At 38.3% G+C, this 14,189-nt stretch overlaps 2 protein-coding genes across 4 annotated transcripts in view; both read right to left on the bottom strand.

Annotated features, from left to right (window-relative positions):
* PTPRB (protein tyrosine phosphatase receptor type B) overlaps positions 1 to 12,734 on the bottom strand; it is a 128,081-nt gene extending 115,347 nt beyond the window's left edge. Inside the window, exons 1-3 of one of the 2 annotated variants that reach the window (XM_033221270.1) lie at positions 12,430 to 12,734; positions 12,105 to 12,337; positions 10,440 to 10,835 (exon numbers count right to left, since the gene is read on the bottom strand). In XM_033221270.1, the coding sequence (XP_033077161.1) occupies positions 10,440 to 10,835; positions 12,105 to 12,159 (451 nt within the window). In that variant the 5' untranslated portion in view covers positions 12,160 to 12,337; positions 12,430 to 12,734. Of the gene's footprint in view, positions 1 to 10,439; positions 10,836 to 12,104 lie in introns of both variants that reach the window. The other variant, XM_033221269.1, reaches the window with a different exon arrangement.
* Positions 12,735 to 12,860: 126 nt separating this feature from the next.
* Positions 12,861 to 14,189, bottom strand: part of PTPRR (protein tyrosine phosphatase receptor type R) — a 289,686-nt gene continuing 288,357 nt past the window's right edge. Inside the window, exon 14 of one of the 2 annotated variants that reach the window (XM_033221272.1) lies at positions 12,861 to 14,064. In XM_033221272.1, the coding sequence (XP_033077163.1) occupies positions 13,971 to 14,064 (94 nt within the window). In that variant the 3' untranslated portion in view covers positions 12,861 to 13,970. The remainder of the gene's footprint in view (positions 14,065 to 14,189) is intronic. The other variant, XR_004439734.1, reaches the window with a different exon arrangement.

The raw sequence follows: 14,189 nt of genomic DNA, 5'->3' as shown, positions 1-14,189 counted from the left end.
TTCAATCATTTGCAGATCAAAAATATTAGGGAAAAAATGGATGGTTGCATCTGTACTGAACAGGTACAGACATTTTTTCCTTGTCATTATTCACTAAGCAATACAACAACTATTTATATTTACATTGTGTTAGGCATTATTAGTAATCTAGAGATAACTTAAAGTATATAGGAGAACGTGTGTATGTTATATGTAAACACTACATCATTTTACATAAGGAATTTGAGCATCCTTGGATTTTGATGCCTGTGGGAGGTGCTGGAACCCACCCCCTATGTTACTAAGGGATGACTGTACACACACACACACACACGTGTGTGTGTGTGCATTAAATAAGATTTGACTGGAGTAGATGGGAATGATAATGGACTAAATAATTATTTGAAAGGGTTAAAAGAATAATTAACATTTCAGAAAATATAATTAGTGAAATAAAGAGTACACTTAAAAATACATATCTAAATTACTTTTAAAAGACCCGTGATTAGAAAGAAAGTAAAATTAATAAATGGAAATTGATACCAAGACATAGCATAGTAAAAACTAAAGCATAGCACAGGGAAAAATTAGATGAAAAAAACTGAAAGGCTAACTAAAGCAAAGAAATATGTTTCAACAGCCAACTATTACTCAACAATTCTACCATGCGTTGCATTATGAAGATGTGCTTGTTTTACCTGATACCCCATGTTTCTTTTAGGAGAAAAGACTGAAATAGTAGGGTGGAAGTAACGCATAATGGGTGGAGGAGGAAGAGTGGCTCCAAAGTTCAGGGCTATCAGGCTATAAGGAGAGAGGTGTCGAACCTGAGCCTAAACAGAGTCAGGGAAAGGGGAGCTGGAAAGGGGGTGGATAACTTGGCATGCACAAGACTGACTTGTCCATTAGACACAACAGGCACAGTGATTAGGGCCCAGGATAATTTTAGGGCGACACAATGATTTAATTTGTTTGAAAATAAAAAAGAAACTTTAGAGTCAAAATGTTTTAACTTTTTCATAGATTAGGAAAAATGAGACGGGCCGGGCGCGGTGGCTCAAGCCTGTTATCCCAGCACTTTGGGAGGCCGAGACGGGCGGATCACGAGGTCAGGAGATCGAGACCATCCTGGCTAACACAGTGAAACCCCGTCTCTACTAAAAAATACAAAAAAACTAGCCGGGCGAGGTGGCGGGCGCCTGTAGTCCCAGCTACTCGGGAGGCTGAGGCAGGAGAATGGCGTGAACCCGGGAGGCGGAGCTTGCAGTGAGCTGAGAGCCGGCCACTGCACTCCAGCCTGGGCCACAGAGCAAGACTCCGTTTCAAAAAAAAAAAAAAAATGAGAATTTTAGGCTACATGAAAATCTATTATTTTACTTTCCTTTTTTTCAGTAGAGGAAAGGACCACAGAGGCAAAAGAACCCAGGGCCCATGAGAGTCATATATAGCCCTGTGTGTGCCCTGATAAGTTCAGTGATTTGTCACAGGTTGAATATGGTTGGGGAATGCTGGATGCTATACCTGCTATCTTCAGTGATCACATAAATCATACATCAATAATCACTGATAACATTATTTTCAGACATTATATTTAAAAATGGTCCACTACAAGGCCCATGTTGCTAAAATGATGCAAGAAGAAAAACCCTAAAATGACTGTGACAGCCAATTTAGTCCAAGTAGGGTTTCTATACACAAAAGGCACTTTCTGTTTTGCTTTGTTTTTCCCCACAAGTACTTCTGCTAGCCATTAAAGCCAACAACTTCTACGAAAACTTTTTTCCCAAGGGTGTATATGATTGCTTATCTTTTACAATGTTCACACATTTTATTCCCTCTCCCAAATCACTACAACTAAACAATGACTGTAACCAGCAGTTATATTGAGCCTGCCAACAATATGGTTTAGTTCATCAGCAAAATCTCTTTTAGGGATTTCACCAACTCAGCCATATCAGGGACACTTGAAAATTTGCCTACAAATATTTGCCTGCTTTCCAGTGCTGCCCTTGAAATTAAAAAAGAAAATTCCTGCCCTCAGATAAAGATGTGATTTGAATCAATAAATCTGAATTGAATAGTGAATAAATGCTGACTGGCTGGCTGACATTCTATATTCAGTGTTACTTTCTTCACAATATGAAATGTCTGAGTGAAAAATAACAATTTTAGACAATTGGCTAGCTTTTTATAAATGTAAGGAGACTTGACATTCCTTCAAAAAGTTATCCAAACCATGGATGGAGTTCTGCACCCTTCAACTAAAAGTCCTCAAATGACATAGACATGGCCTATCTGCCAATGGATTTGCATGAATGTTTTTGAAACCAGTTTCAAGTGTATAATGTTTTAATTTCCCCCTGGCAAGGAATATTTGCTTAGATCTAGTAGCAAATCAGTAATTTCCTTTGAGTAAATTTCCCTGTTTCCATACAGATGTGAAGGCCAAGGCATGAGAAATTTTCCCCATCTGATAGATTCATAAAACTTCATTAATTGGACCACTGTAACCTTTATTGTCTGCTTGGGGCCAGTACTATTTCTTTCTTTTTTTTTTTTTTTTTGAGACGGAGTCTTGCTCTGCCACCCAGGCTGGAGTGCAGTGGCTGGATCTCAGCTCACTGCAAGCTCCGCCTCCCGGGTTTATGCCATTCTCCTGCCTCAGCCTCCCGAGTAGCTGGGACTACAGGCACCCGCCTCGTCGCCCGGCTAGTTTTTTGTATTTTTAAGTAGAGACAGGGTTTCACCGTATTAGCCAGGATGGTCTCGATCTCCTGACCTCGTGATCCGCCCGTCTTGGCCTCCCAAAGTGCTGGGATTACAGGCTTGAGCCACCGCGCCCGGCCAGGGGCCAGTACTATTTCTTGCTGGAATAGATGCAACTGTAACTTTTTTTTCTTTTAGAGATAGGGTCTCGCTGTGTTGCCCAGGTTGGTCTTGAACTCCTGGCATCAAGCAATCCTCCCACCTCGGCTTCCCAGAGTGCTGGGGTTATAGGCATGAGCCACTGTGCCTGGTCAACTGTAACATTTTATTGCTTGGTGAGTTTAAAAATTATACTTGGATTGCACAGAAGACAAAAGCAATAATTTATGATATCATACACTAACTATTCATGGCATTCCTGAAAGTAGTCCTGAAAGCTTTATTTTTCCTTTTTCGTTTACTGTTCTGATATTAAACACTTTGCACAAAGTTGAAACATTTATTAATATAATCAGGAAGAAGAAGTAGTTAGCAATAATGGTGATAGCTAAACTATTAATATGATAAACTCATGTGCCCCCAAAAGACTGTTTAAAAATATGCAACTTTAAAATTACCCTTGAAACATTTTTTTTAAGAATGAATGCTTAGCCCTCAGCAAATGTAAAACAAAAGAAATCACAACAAACTGTCTCTCAGACCATAGTGCAATCAAATTAAGACTCAGGATTAAGAAACTCACTCAAAACTGCACAACTACATGGAAACTAAACAACCTGCTCCTGACTGACTACTGGGTAAATAACAAAATGAAGGCAGAAATAAAGATGTTCTTTGAAACCAATGAGAACAAAGACACAATGTACAGAATCTCTGGGACACATTTAAAGCAGCGTGTAGAGGGAAATTTATAGCACTAAATGCCCACAAGAGAAAGCAGGAAAGATCTAAAATTGACAACCTAACATCACAATTAAAAGAACTAGAGAAACAACAGCAAACAAATTCAAAAGCTAGCAGAAGGCAAGAAATAACTAAGATCAGAGCAGAACTGAAGGAGATAGAGACACAAAAAACCCTTCAAAAAATCAATGAATTGGCCGGGCGCGGTGGCTCAAGCCTGTAATCCCAGCACTTTGGGAGGCCGAGACGGGCGGATCACAAGGTCAGGAGATCGAGACCATCCTGGCTAACATGGTGAAATCCCGTCTGTACTAAAAAATACAAAAAACTAGCCGGGTGAGGTGGCGGGCACCTGTAGTCCCAGCTGCTCAGGAGGCTGAGGCAGGAGAATGGCGTGAAACCGCGAGGCGGAGATTGCAGTGAGCTGAGATCCGGCCACTGCACTCCAGCCTGGGCGACAGAGCGAGACTGCGTCTCAAAACAAAACCAAAAAAAAATCAATGAATCCAGGAGCTGTTTTTCTGAAAAGATCAACAAAATAGATAGACTGCTAGCAAGACTAATAAAGAAGAAAAGAGAGAAGAATAAAATAGACACAATAAAAAATGATAAAGGGGATATCACCACTGACCCCACAGAAATACAAACTACCATCAGAGAATACTATAAACACCTCTATGCAAATAAAACAGAAAATCTAGAAGAAATGGATACATTCCTGGATGCATAATGTGTCCAAGACTAAACCAGGAAAAAGTGGAATCTCTGAATAGACCAATAACAGGTTCTGAAATTGAGGCAATAATTAATTGCCTACCAACCTAAAACAGTCCAGGACCAGATGGATTCATAGCCGAATTCTACCAGAGGGACAAAGAGGAGCTTGTACCATTCCTTCTGAAACTATTTCAATCAACAGAAAAAGAGGGAATCCTCCCTAACTCATTTTATGAGGCCAGCATCATCCTGATATCAAAGCCTGGCAGAGACACAACAAAAAAAGAGAATTTTAGACCAATATCCCTGATGAACATCGATGCAAAAATCCTCAATAAAATACTCGCAAACCGAATCAAGCAGCATATCAAAAAGCTTATCCACCACGACCAAGTCGGCTTCATCCCTGGGATGCAAGGCTGTTTCAACATATGCAAATCAATAAATGTGATCCATCATATAAACAGAACCAATGACAAAAACCACATGATTATCTCAATAGATGCAGAAAAGGCCTTTGACAAAATTCAACAGCCCTTCATACTAAAAACTCTCAATAAACTAGGTATTGATGGGACATATCTTAAAATAATAAGAGCTATTTATGACAAACCCACAGCCAATATCATACTGAATGGGTAAAAACTGGAAGTATTCCCTCTGAAAACCAGCATAAGACAAGGATGCCCTCTCTCACCACTCCTATTCAACATAGTGTTGGGAGTTCTGGCCAGGGCAATCAGGCAAGAGAAAGAAATAAAGTGTATTCAATTAGGAAAAAAGGAAGTCAAATTGTCCCTGTTTGCAGATGACATGATTGTATATTTAGAAAACCCCATAGTCTCAGCTTTGGGCTGAGATTTTGGATCTCCTTAAGCTATTAAGCAACTTCAGCAAAGTCTCAGGATACAAAATCAATGTGCAAAAATCACAAGCATTCCTATACACCAATAACAAACAGAGAGCCAAATCATGAGTGAACTCTCATTCACAATTGCTTCAAAGAGAATAAAACACCTAGGAATCCAACTTACAAGGGATGTGAAGGACCTCTTCAAGGAGAACTATAAACCACTGCTCAACGAAATAAAAGAAGACACAAACAAATGGAAGAACATTTCATGATCATGGATAGGAAGAATCAATATTGTGAAAATGGCCATACTGCCCAAGGTCATTTATAGATTCAATGCCATCCCCATCAAGCTACCAATGACTTTCTTCACAGAATTGGAAAAAACTACTTTAGAGTTCATATGGAACCAAAAAAGAGCCCGCATTGCCAAGACAATCCTAAGCCAAAAGAACAAAGCTGGAGGCATCACACTACCTGACTTTACACTATATGACAAGGCTACAGTAACCAAAACAGCGTGGTACTGGTACCAAAACAGAGATATAGACCAATGGAACATAACAGAGGCCTCAGAAATAACACCACACATCTACAACCATTTGAAATTTGACAAACCTGACAAAAACAAGACATGGGGAAAGGATTTCCTATTTAATAAAAGGTGATTGGAAAAACCGGCCAGCCATATGTAGGAAGCTGAAAATGGATCCCTTCCTTACACCTTATACAAAAATTAATTCAAGATGGATTAAAGACTTAAATGTTAGACCTAAAACCATAAAAACCCTAGAAGAAAACCTAGGCAATACCATTCAGGACATAGGCATGGACAAAGACTTCATGACTAAAACACCAAAAGCAATAGCAACAAAGGCCAAAATAGACAAATGGCATCTAATTAAACTAAAGAGCTTCTGCACAGCAGAAGAAACTACCATTAGAGTGAACAGGCAACCTACAGAATGGGAGAAAATTTTTTCAATCTACCCATCTGACAAAGGGGTAATATCCAGAATCTACAAAGAACTTAAACAAATTTACAAGAAAAAAACAAACAACTGCATCAAAAAGTGGGCAAAGGATATGAAGAGACACTTCTCAAAAGAAGACATTCATACAGCCAACAGACACATGAAAAAATGCTCATCATCACTGGTCATCAGAGAAATGCCAATCAAAACCACAATTAGATACCATCTCGTGCCAGTTAGAATGGCAATCATTAAAAAGTCAGGAAACAACAGATGCTGGAGAGGATGTGGAGAAATAGGAATGCTTTTACACTGTTGATGGTAGTGTAAATTAGTTCAAGCACTGTGGAAGACAGTCTGGCGATTCCTCAAGGATCTAGAACTAGAAGCACCATTTGAACCAGCCATCCCATCACTGGGTATATACCCAAAGGATTATAAATCATGCTACTATAAAGACACATGCACATGTGTTTATTGTGGCACTATTCACAATAGCAAAGACTTGGAACCAACCCAAATGTCCATCAATGATAGACTGGATTAAGAAAATGTGGTACATATACACCATGGAATACTATGCAGCCATAAAAAATGATGAGTTCATGTCCTTTGCAGGGACATGGATGAAGCTAGAAACCATCATTCTCAGCAAACTATCGCAAGGACAGAAAACCAAACATCGCATGTACCACTCATAGGTGGGAATTGAACAACAAGAACACTTGGACACAGGGCAGGGAACATCACACACCGGGGCCTGTCGGGGGAGGGGGGCTCGGGGAGGGATAGCACTGAGAGAAATGCCTAGTGTAAATGAAGAGTTGATGGGTGCAGACAACCAACATGACACATGTATACCTATGTAACAAACCTGCACGTTATGCACATGTACGCTAGAACTTAAAGTATAATTTTTTTAAAAAAAGAATGAGTGCTTAATGTGACATACTGGCAAGGACATATATTGGAAAGGAAAGTACTTTCTTCTCTCTATATTCTATTGCAATTATCTATTTATTTACTTATCTGATTTCCCCATTACTCTAAGGAATGAGACGTATTTAATGATTTTCAACGTTGGTTGCACATCAGAATCACCTAGAAAGTACTTTAAAAATACAATACCTGGCCGGGCGCGGTGGCTCAAGCCTGTAATCCCAGCACTTTGGGAGGCCGAGACGGGCGGATCACGAGGTCAGGAGATCGAGACCATCCTGGCGAACACGGTGAAACCTCGTCTCTACTAAAAAATACAAAAAACTAGCCGGGCGAGGTGGCGGGCGCCTGTAGTCCCAGCTACTCGGGAGGCTGAGGCAGGAGAATGGCTTAAACCCAGGAGGCGGAGCTTGCAGTGGGCTGAGATCCGGCCACTGTACTCCAGCCTGGGCAGCAGAGCGAGACTCCGTCTCAAAAAAAAAAAAAAAAAAAAACAATACCTGATTTAGTCAGCTTAGAAGTTTTGTACTCTAGTATTAGTTAAAAGCTACCATGTGAGTCTAATATGCAGCTTGGGTTAAAAATCCCTAGTGGAGGGTACCTTAGTACTAGCACAAGCTCTGGCACATAGTAGGTGTTAAATAAATATTACCTGGAAACTTGAATACAATCATTAATGTGTCTTTTATGAAACAAATATGAAACATGTGGTTTAGAGTTTTACCTTCATAGGTCTGCTTTCTTTTACTGAAGAACACACAAAAAAATTCACATCCCATGGATGGACAACACATGTATTCGTGCTGCTTTAGATTATAATACTTAGTTATCAACTTAAACAATGATTTGGAATCATTCATTGCAAACATATGAATGCATTTCAGTTAATTTTTCACAGTAGCTACTCTAGCAGGTCAGTGAGCTCTCATGATATAGGTCTACAAGTATCATTCTTAATCTTTTATCAGGGCTAGGCATGGTGATTCACGCCTGTAATCCCAGTACTTCGGGAGGCTGAGGTGGGAGGATCACTTGAGCCCAAGAGTTGGAGGTTACAGTGAGCTATGTTCACATCATGGCTCTCCTGCCTGGACAACAGAGCAAGACTTTGTTTCTAAAAACAAAAAACAAAAAAACCCCACAATGGCATTTAAGATGGAGCAGAAAAATGTATCTCTTAGCTTATAATTGTGTTAAAGCAAAAGTATGTGTTATACTTATGTATACACAAATATAAGGGTGTTTTTGTACCACAATTGTGCAAATTTTAACTTCTGCTTTTTCTAGAAATTCATTTCTTTCCCCAACACATATTATCAGGCATTTTTTTGAATATAGTATTGTTCAGTGATTAATTGCAAATGGCTTATTCTAGGTACCTTATTTTTGAAGTCCATTACTAGACATTTGTATGAGGGTCATAGGAGGTAGTTTTTCTATGAATTATCTTTTATCTTGAATAACTCACCACTGAATCCATATCTACTTTTTTTAAAAGTTCCAACTAAGTAATCTTATGTTAGATAAGGTTTGATTGGGCTTTGGGGATGAATCTCACTTCTTGTGAAGATTACAAATGGAATTGTTATATTCCAAGTGGAATATTTTAATGTTCCATTACACTGGATATTACAAATGGAATAGTTATAATGTTTCTATATTATTTAGGAGAGGCCTTGATAGATGAACCACAGGAAGGGTATTGTACAAATTGGTGCTATATGCTGAATATTTTCTGATAAAGTTGAATTTTCTAATTGGTTTTTTATCTTATTCTCATAAGCAGAAATGAAATAAGAATAGAAACTATAACTCTCAACCTTTATTGTAACAAAGCATAGAGCTTATTGTAGAAAAGTGTAACACGTTCAACTGGTACCTGGTTAAATGCTTGTTTTAACTTACAGAATGAATGAGAAAAAATTGTCCAAAGATTACCATGGTGGAAAAACTAATATAGGCCTCAAAAATCAATACCTAATGAAAAGACTTAACAATACAGTGGATGCTGATCTCCATATTTGATTATGGATCGAAATTTTCTGGTGATTAATAAATATCAAGTATTATGCACAAATCCAGATTTCCTGAAACAGAATCTTGGAGGTGGTTGTAGAGAAAAAAATGGTGGGAAAGAATCCTGGGAATGTGTATTTTTTTTATTTGTATTTTTCGTTCTGGGCTACATGTGCAGGGTGTGCAGGTTTGTTACATAGGTAAACGTGTGCCGTGGTGCTTTGTTGCACCTATCAACCCATCACCTAGGAATTAAGCCCAGCATGCATTAGCTACGGGAATGTGTATTTTTAGTAAGCCCTCCCTTTTCTACCCCACGTGATTCTTATGCAAGTCATGGGGCAAGTCTGCGGTCAAGCATTTGAGAATCTCTGGTATAGTGAAATGTACACTGAACAAAGAGTTTAAAAACTTAGGCTCTAATCATAGATCTGGGACAAATTACTTAACCCTGACAAATTTGTCTTCTTAGTGAGGCGCTTCATTTCTTGACAACTTTTCCCATACTTTGTAAGGTCCATTGTTGCCTAATATATTGTGATTCATCAGTTTTATCTTTCATGACTTCCTAAAGCAAACCTCTAATAGAGGAGTAAATACACAATAACATGATTAACTTCAAGAGAAGATTAAACTGCCTATATATTCCACAAGAACAATTCCTAGCTCAGGACTGAACTGTGTCCTGCACCAGGAGCTCGCGCATGTATATAACATGTTTTTACCTGTGTCCATTATCTGGGTTATATCCATTAATGGCCAATAAATTAGAAAAATCTATGGCTTCCTATTGATTCTTAACATTTCAAAAGCATGTTACCTCCAAAAGATATCTACCCCTAAACATCAATACAAGAGATTTGCAAAAACACATCTATCTTCCAGTCTTGTCAAGCACCATTCTGATGTTCTAATAATTTCTTATAATCAGCAAACAGAAGTGTCTGTCAATAAAATATAATAATTTCCTGATTACTGACTTTAGTCATTACATATGTATGCTGTGTATATGCCTAGATCCATATTCCTACATCTAACAGTGCTTAACCATATTATTGGCAGAGAAGAGAGGCTCATGACATATTTGTGGAATTAATAAAAGAAGCAAGACAAGACGGGAAGGAAGAACAAGCAATAGAAAAAGTTGGGCTTATTTTAATGAGGGTAATGAAGTCTTCCATCATTGGGCACTTCACCATCCACCTCCATTAGCTTATGAATCTTCCATAGGAAATATGTGGGGGCATGTGGACTTCCCTTAAATGTAAAAAAAACAAAACAAAACAAAACAAAAAAACCCAAGATATTTAGTAGAAAGACTTTCAGGATTCGTTCTGAAAGGAATAGCTCACCTTTTTTTAAACAGAGGCTTTCATTGACCAGTTTTCCCTCCTTGTTGACGTCTATTTTCATCCAGCTATGGAGGTATTTCCTGGCCTTCTTGACCACTACTCTGGAGCCTTGTTTCTGGAGAAAGAGAGACGTATTTTCCACCTCAAGGAAGCCTTCCTGATCATAGCAGGTCCATCGGGGTGCCTGGGAACAGCGGTCCAAGATGGCTGAGCGGGAGGGGCCACGAGAGGAGTTGGAGATGGCCAAGCATAGTGCAGATTTAACATGAAGGAGCTTTTCATCCTCAGTCCACATCCACTGCTGGTTCTGGATGGTCCTATTGCATGAGCCCACGACCACTTTCTCATTTTTGAAAAGACACTGTTGTTTCTGGACATGGACAATCTGAAACCCTTCTGGAAGATGAAAAGCTCATAAAGCACTAGGTAGCAAATTATGAGGCCCATTAGAAAACGGAAGAACCCACCCACAAATGAGCTGAATAAAATCACTAGTTTTACTTATATTTTGTTATTGCTATCATTTCAAGTGAATATTCTCATATTTAACACATGATTTAAAATTCCAAAGCTGACGATGTAAAATGTCAATATGTCACACTTAACGCCCCATCTTTTTTTTTTTTTTTTAATTTTCACATGCTTTAGGGGACAAAAACACACCTCTTATTGGAAAACGAAAGGAAGCTTGGAAAGAAACAAAGTCATCCAAAGTATACAGTATATTTTAGCCCAATTAGTTAGATATGCTGAAGTTATGAAACGCTCAGCTCCCTTTTTAAACATTTGACATATTCGATATAACCTTCCTCTCCTACCTTAAAAAGGTACCACCTTTTCCAGTCTTTAAATTCATATTGCAGTATTTGTATATAAATTTCATAGTTTAACAATTTTAAAAAATTGCATACATTTATCAAAAAATAAAACAAATGTTCCCACTTCTCCAAGCACAACCTCCTAGCTAATTGCAGCCCTTGAAAGTATTGATTATCACAAACTAAATTTCCTTTAGTTATGGAGAGGAACATTTCTCTATTTTATGACAATATCTACAGTTTTCTCTCAAATACTAATAGATCTTTTAAAAATCATCATTTTCTAATGTAAGAAAATTAAACATCCGATTGCTAAACATCAGTATTAAAATGCAAGATATTCTGGCTCAGAAACAATTTTCAATGAGGTTTTACTTAAATTGCCCAGCTCGCTCATGAAAATGTTCAGCCTTGCCAAATGACAACTTCCAAATAAAACACACTACATTTCATCACCCACTTTAATCATATTTCTTCCATTTTCTTTCTTTAACACAAAAGAAAATAAAACTATAACCGGGTTGGAAAAAGGCTTGGGGAAAGCCACAGACTGTTATAATAACACAGACTTTTCCTCGGGGTTCTTTATGCTCTGCTCTAAATGTATCATTTCAGGGGCTGCCTCAAGCATTGGAGGATGAGAGGAGAGCATTTATTTTCTTTTGGAGAGAAATCTCAACAGTGTGGGCATAGCTGGCTCCTTTTATTCCCACTTTTCATCGTCTTTGGCTAAACTGCCATGGAGACCTGGCCCCTTCCACCTCATTTCAGACACTTTTCAAAGACCAGAGACTCCTTGGCTAGATCTGGAAGAAATGCCTCAGGAAACTGAGGCAGACTCACTCACCTGAGTTCCTGAAGATCAAGCAGGTAAGAATCACCATGTAAAATTCAGCCTCCATTTTCCACTTAGCAACTGTTCATGCTTCGCTTGGGAAAAAAAAAAAATTCTCCCAGATAAGAGAAGCAAAGACTAGGAAGGAAATGTGCCTTCATGGTGGGGGGAAAAGTCAGTGACGAGCACTTCCTCCTATTGAATTGTTTGGGGAAGTTTTACACCAGTGTCCTTTTGTCTGTTTCCTTAGAAAGAAGGGATTATGATTACCTCTCTTTTTTTTATGTAGAAAATATTCCAGCCTTCAAGGGCAGAGTAAATCTCATTAAGACCTCACCTACCTTTCCTTTGGCGTGTGACTACTTCTTAACCTCAAGAAGAAAGAAAGGAATTGTAATCTTAGATAATTGAATGTTCCCGAAACATTACATCTCTTCAGGTGATGTGATTCTGCTGAATAAACACAAGCCATGTAATTCATGAGGGTCTATGACAAGTGACATAAAGACATAAACACGTACTGTTTGTATAATGATACGCTGCGAGTCTATTGAGGAAAACCACATAATGATGGCACTTCTAGATCATTATCTCCCAAGTGATGACAATATTACATTTTGAGATCGTCATCTTCACTGGGGAGATGCAGACACTAAAATTAAACCCATCACATTATGTACTTTGGTCTTCCCCAAACAGATGATGGCCTCTTTCCAACTAGAAAAAAAAAAAAAGAAAGAAAGAAAAAAGAATATGCTTTACTCAGTGTTTAGTATTAAGAGTTTATTGGCAGTATGAAACAAAGTCAACATTGCTGCATTAAAAATTCATATTTGAGCAGAACAGCTAGTGTTTGCTGAGGGTAGTTATTTGAATTTTTTTTGTCTCTTGAAGGTTGAAACCTTTCAGAAATGTAAGGACATACATGGAAATGTCCTCATAAGGAACCTCTGAAAATGGGACAGGTTATATCATTCCTGAAGGCATATACATTTTGTTGAGAGAGAGATTCCAGGTAGATAGCATATTCAAAAATCCCTTCTTAGCAAAAGAGTGACACGTAGTTAAAATTTTTGATACTTCATAGTTGCTACAAATTTGTTTTTCCCTTTTAAAGTAAAATGACTCATGATGTAGAAATACAGTGGATAGAGTTCTGGAGCAGAAGTCACCTCTATGACCAATAAGAGAGAGTAAATACATATATACCCAATGACAATCATTGTGCTCTGTAATTGTTTGATAGGAGGTACTATAAATACACATTTAATAGGTAATATTATCAAGACACATTTCCATATAAAATAGTTACTGCTTTTGATTTTTGTTTTTCAAAAACAAAGACTTATTTGTTAAAAATCCATTATCAACCACTTGCAACTTTAGCAGCAAGATTCTGGTAACTGAGAAAGGTAATAGCACTTCAAAACAGGAACAGTTTAACAGCTGACAGTCCATTCACAAGACAGATTTTGCAAACATTAAAGCATCTAACACATAATACGAATGTCTTCAGCAGCTCATCCAGTCATCATCTGATGACATTTATTACTGAATATTACATACATACATTCTGTGTGGCAGATAGAGTTCGTACAGACAAAACAAAATCTGCCTTAGGCTGTGTGAGAAACCTATCTTACCTCCATCATCAAAAAACCTTCGAAATAATTTGGGGGATGCTTACAAATGCATTCATATACACAAGGAGCTGGCAATCTTAAATATGTTGCCCAGTCTTCCACAATCCATGCCATACGTTGTCTTCAAAGCCTCTCCTTCCCTCCATTGCAGGAAGCTCCTTCTAGAAGCCTTGGGTGGGTAATTTGACTAATCACCCACATCAAGAGATTGATGGTCTGACAAGTCTTCAGTGACTCACTGAACAGTCTCTGCTGAAAGTCTGCTCTCATACAGGCACAGAGCATGGTGCACAAATTCATACTGCTCACTGGTTTGCACCATTCCACCTCTGCAAGGAAGAAATCACAAAATAACTTCATTTTGCTAAAATCTTGCAATTTCAAGTAACACGGAGATTACATCCAAGCTAGGGTGTTATGTCAAAGACACATAGAACAGTCGACCTAGTGGTTC

The sequence above is a fragment of the Trachypithecus francoisi genome, unplaced genomic scaffold, assembly GCF_009764315.1.
Source record: "Trachypithecus francoisi isolate TF-2019V2 unplaced genomic scaffold, Tfra_2.0 Lachesis_group11, whole genome shotgun sequence".
In the NCBI taxonomy this organism is placed as follows: Eukaryota; Metazoa; Chordata; class Mammalia; order Primates; family Cercopithecidae; genus Trachypithecus; species Trachypithecus francoisi.
The sequence above is the reverse complement of the archived record's forward strand: the minus strand, read 5'-3'. Positions and strand labels throughout refer to the sequence as shown.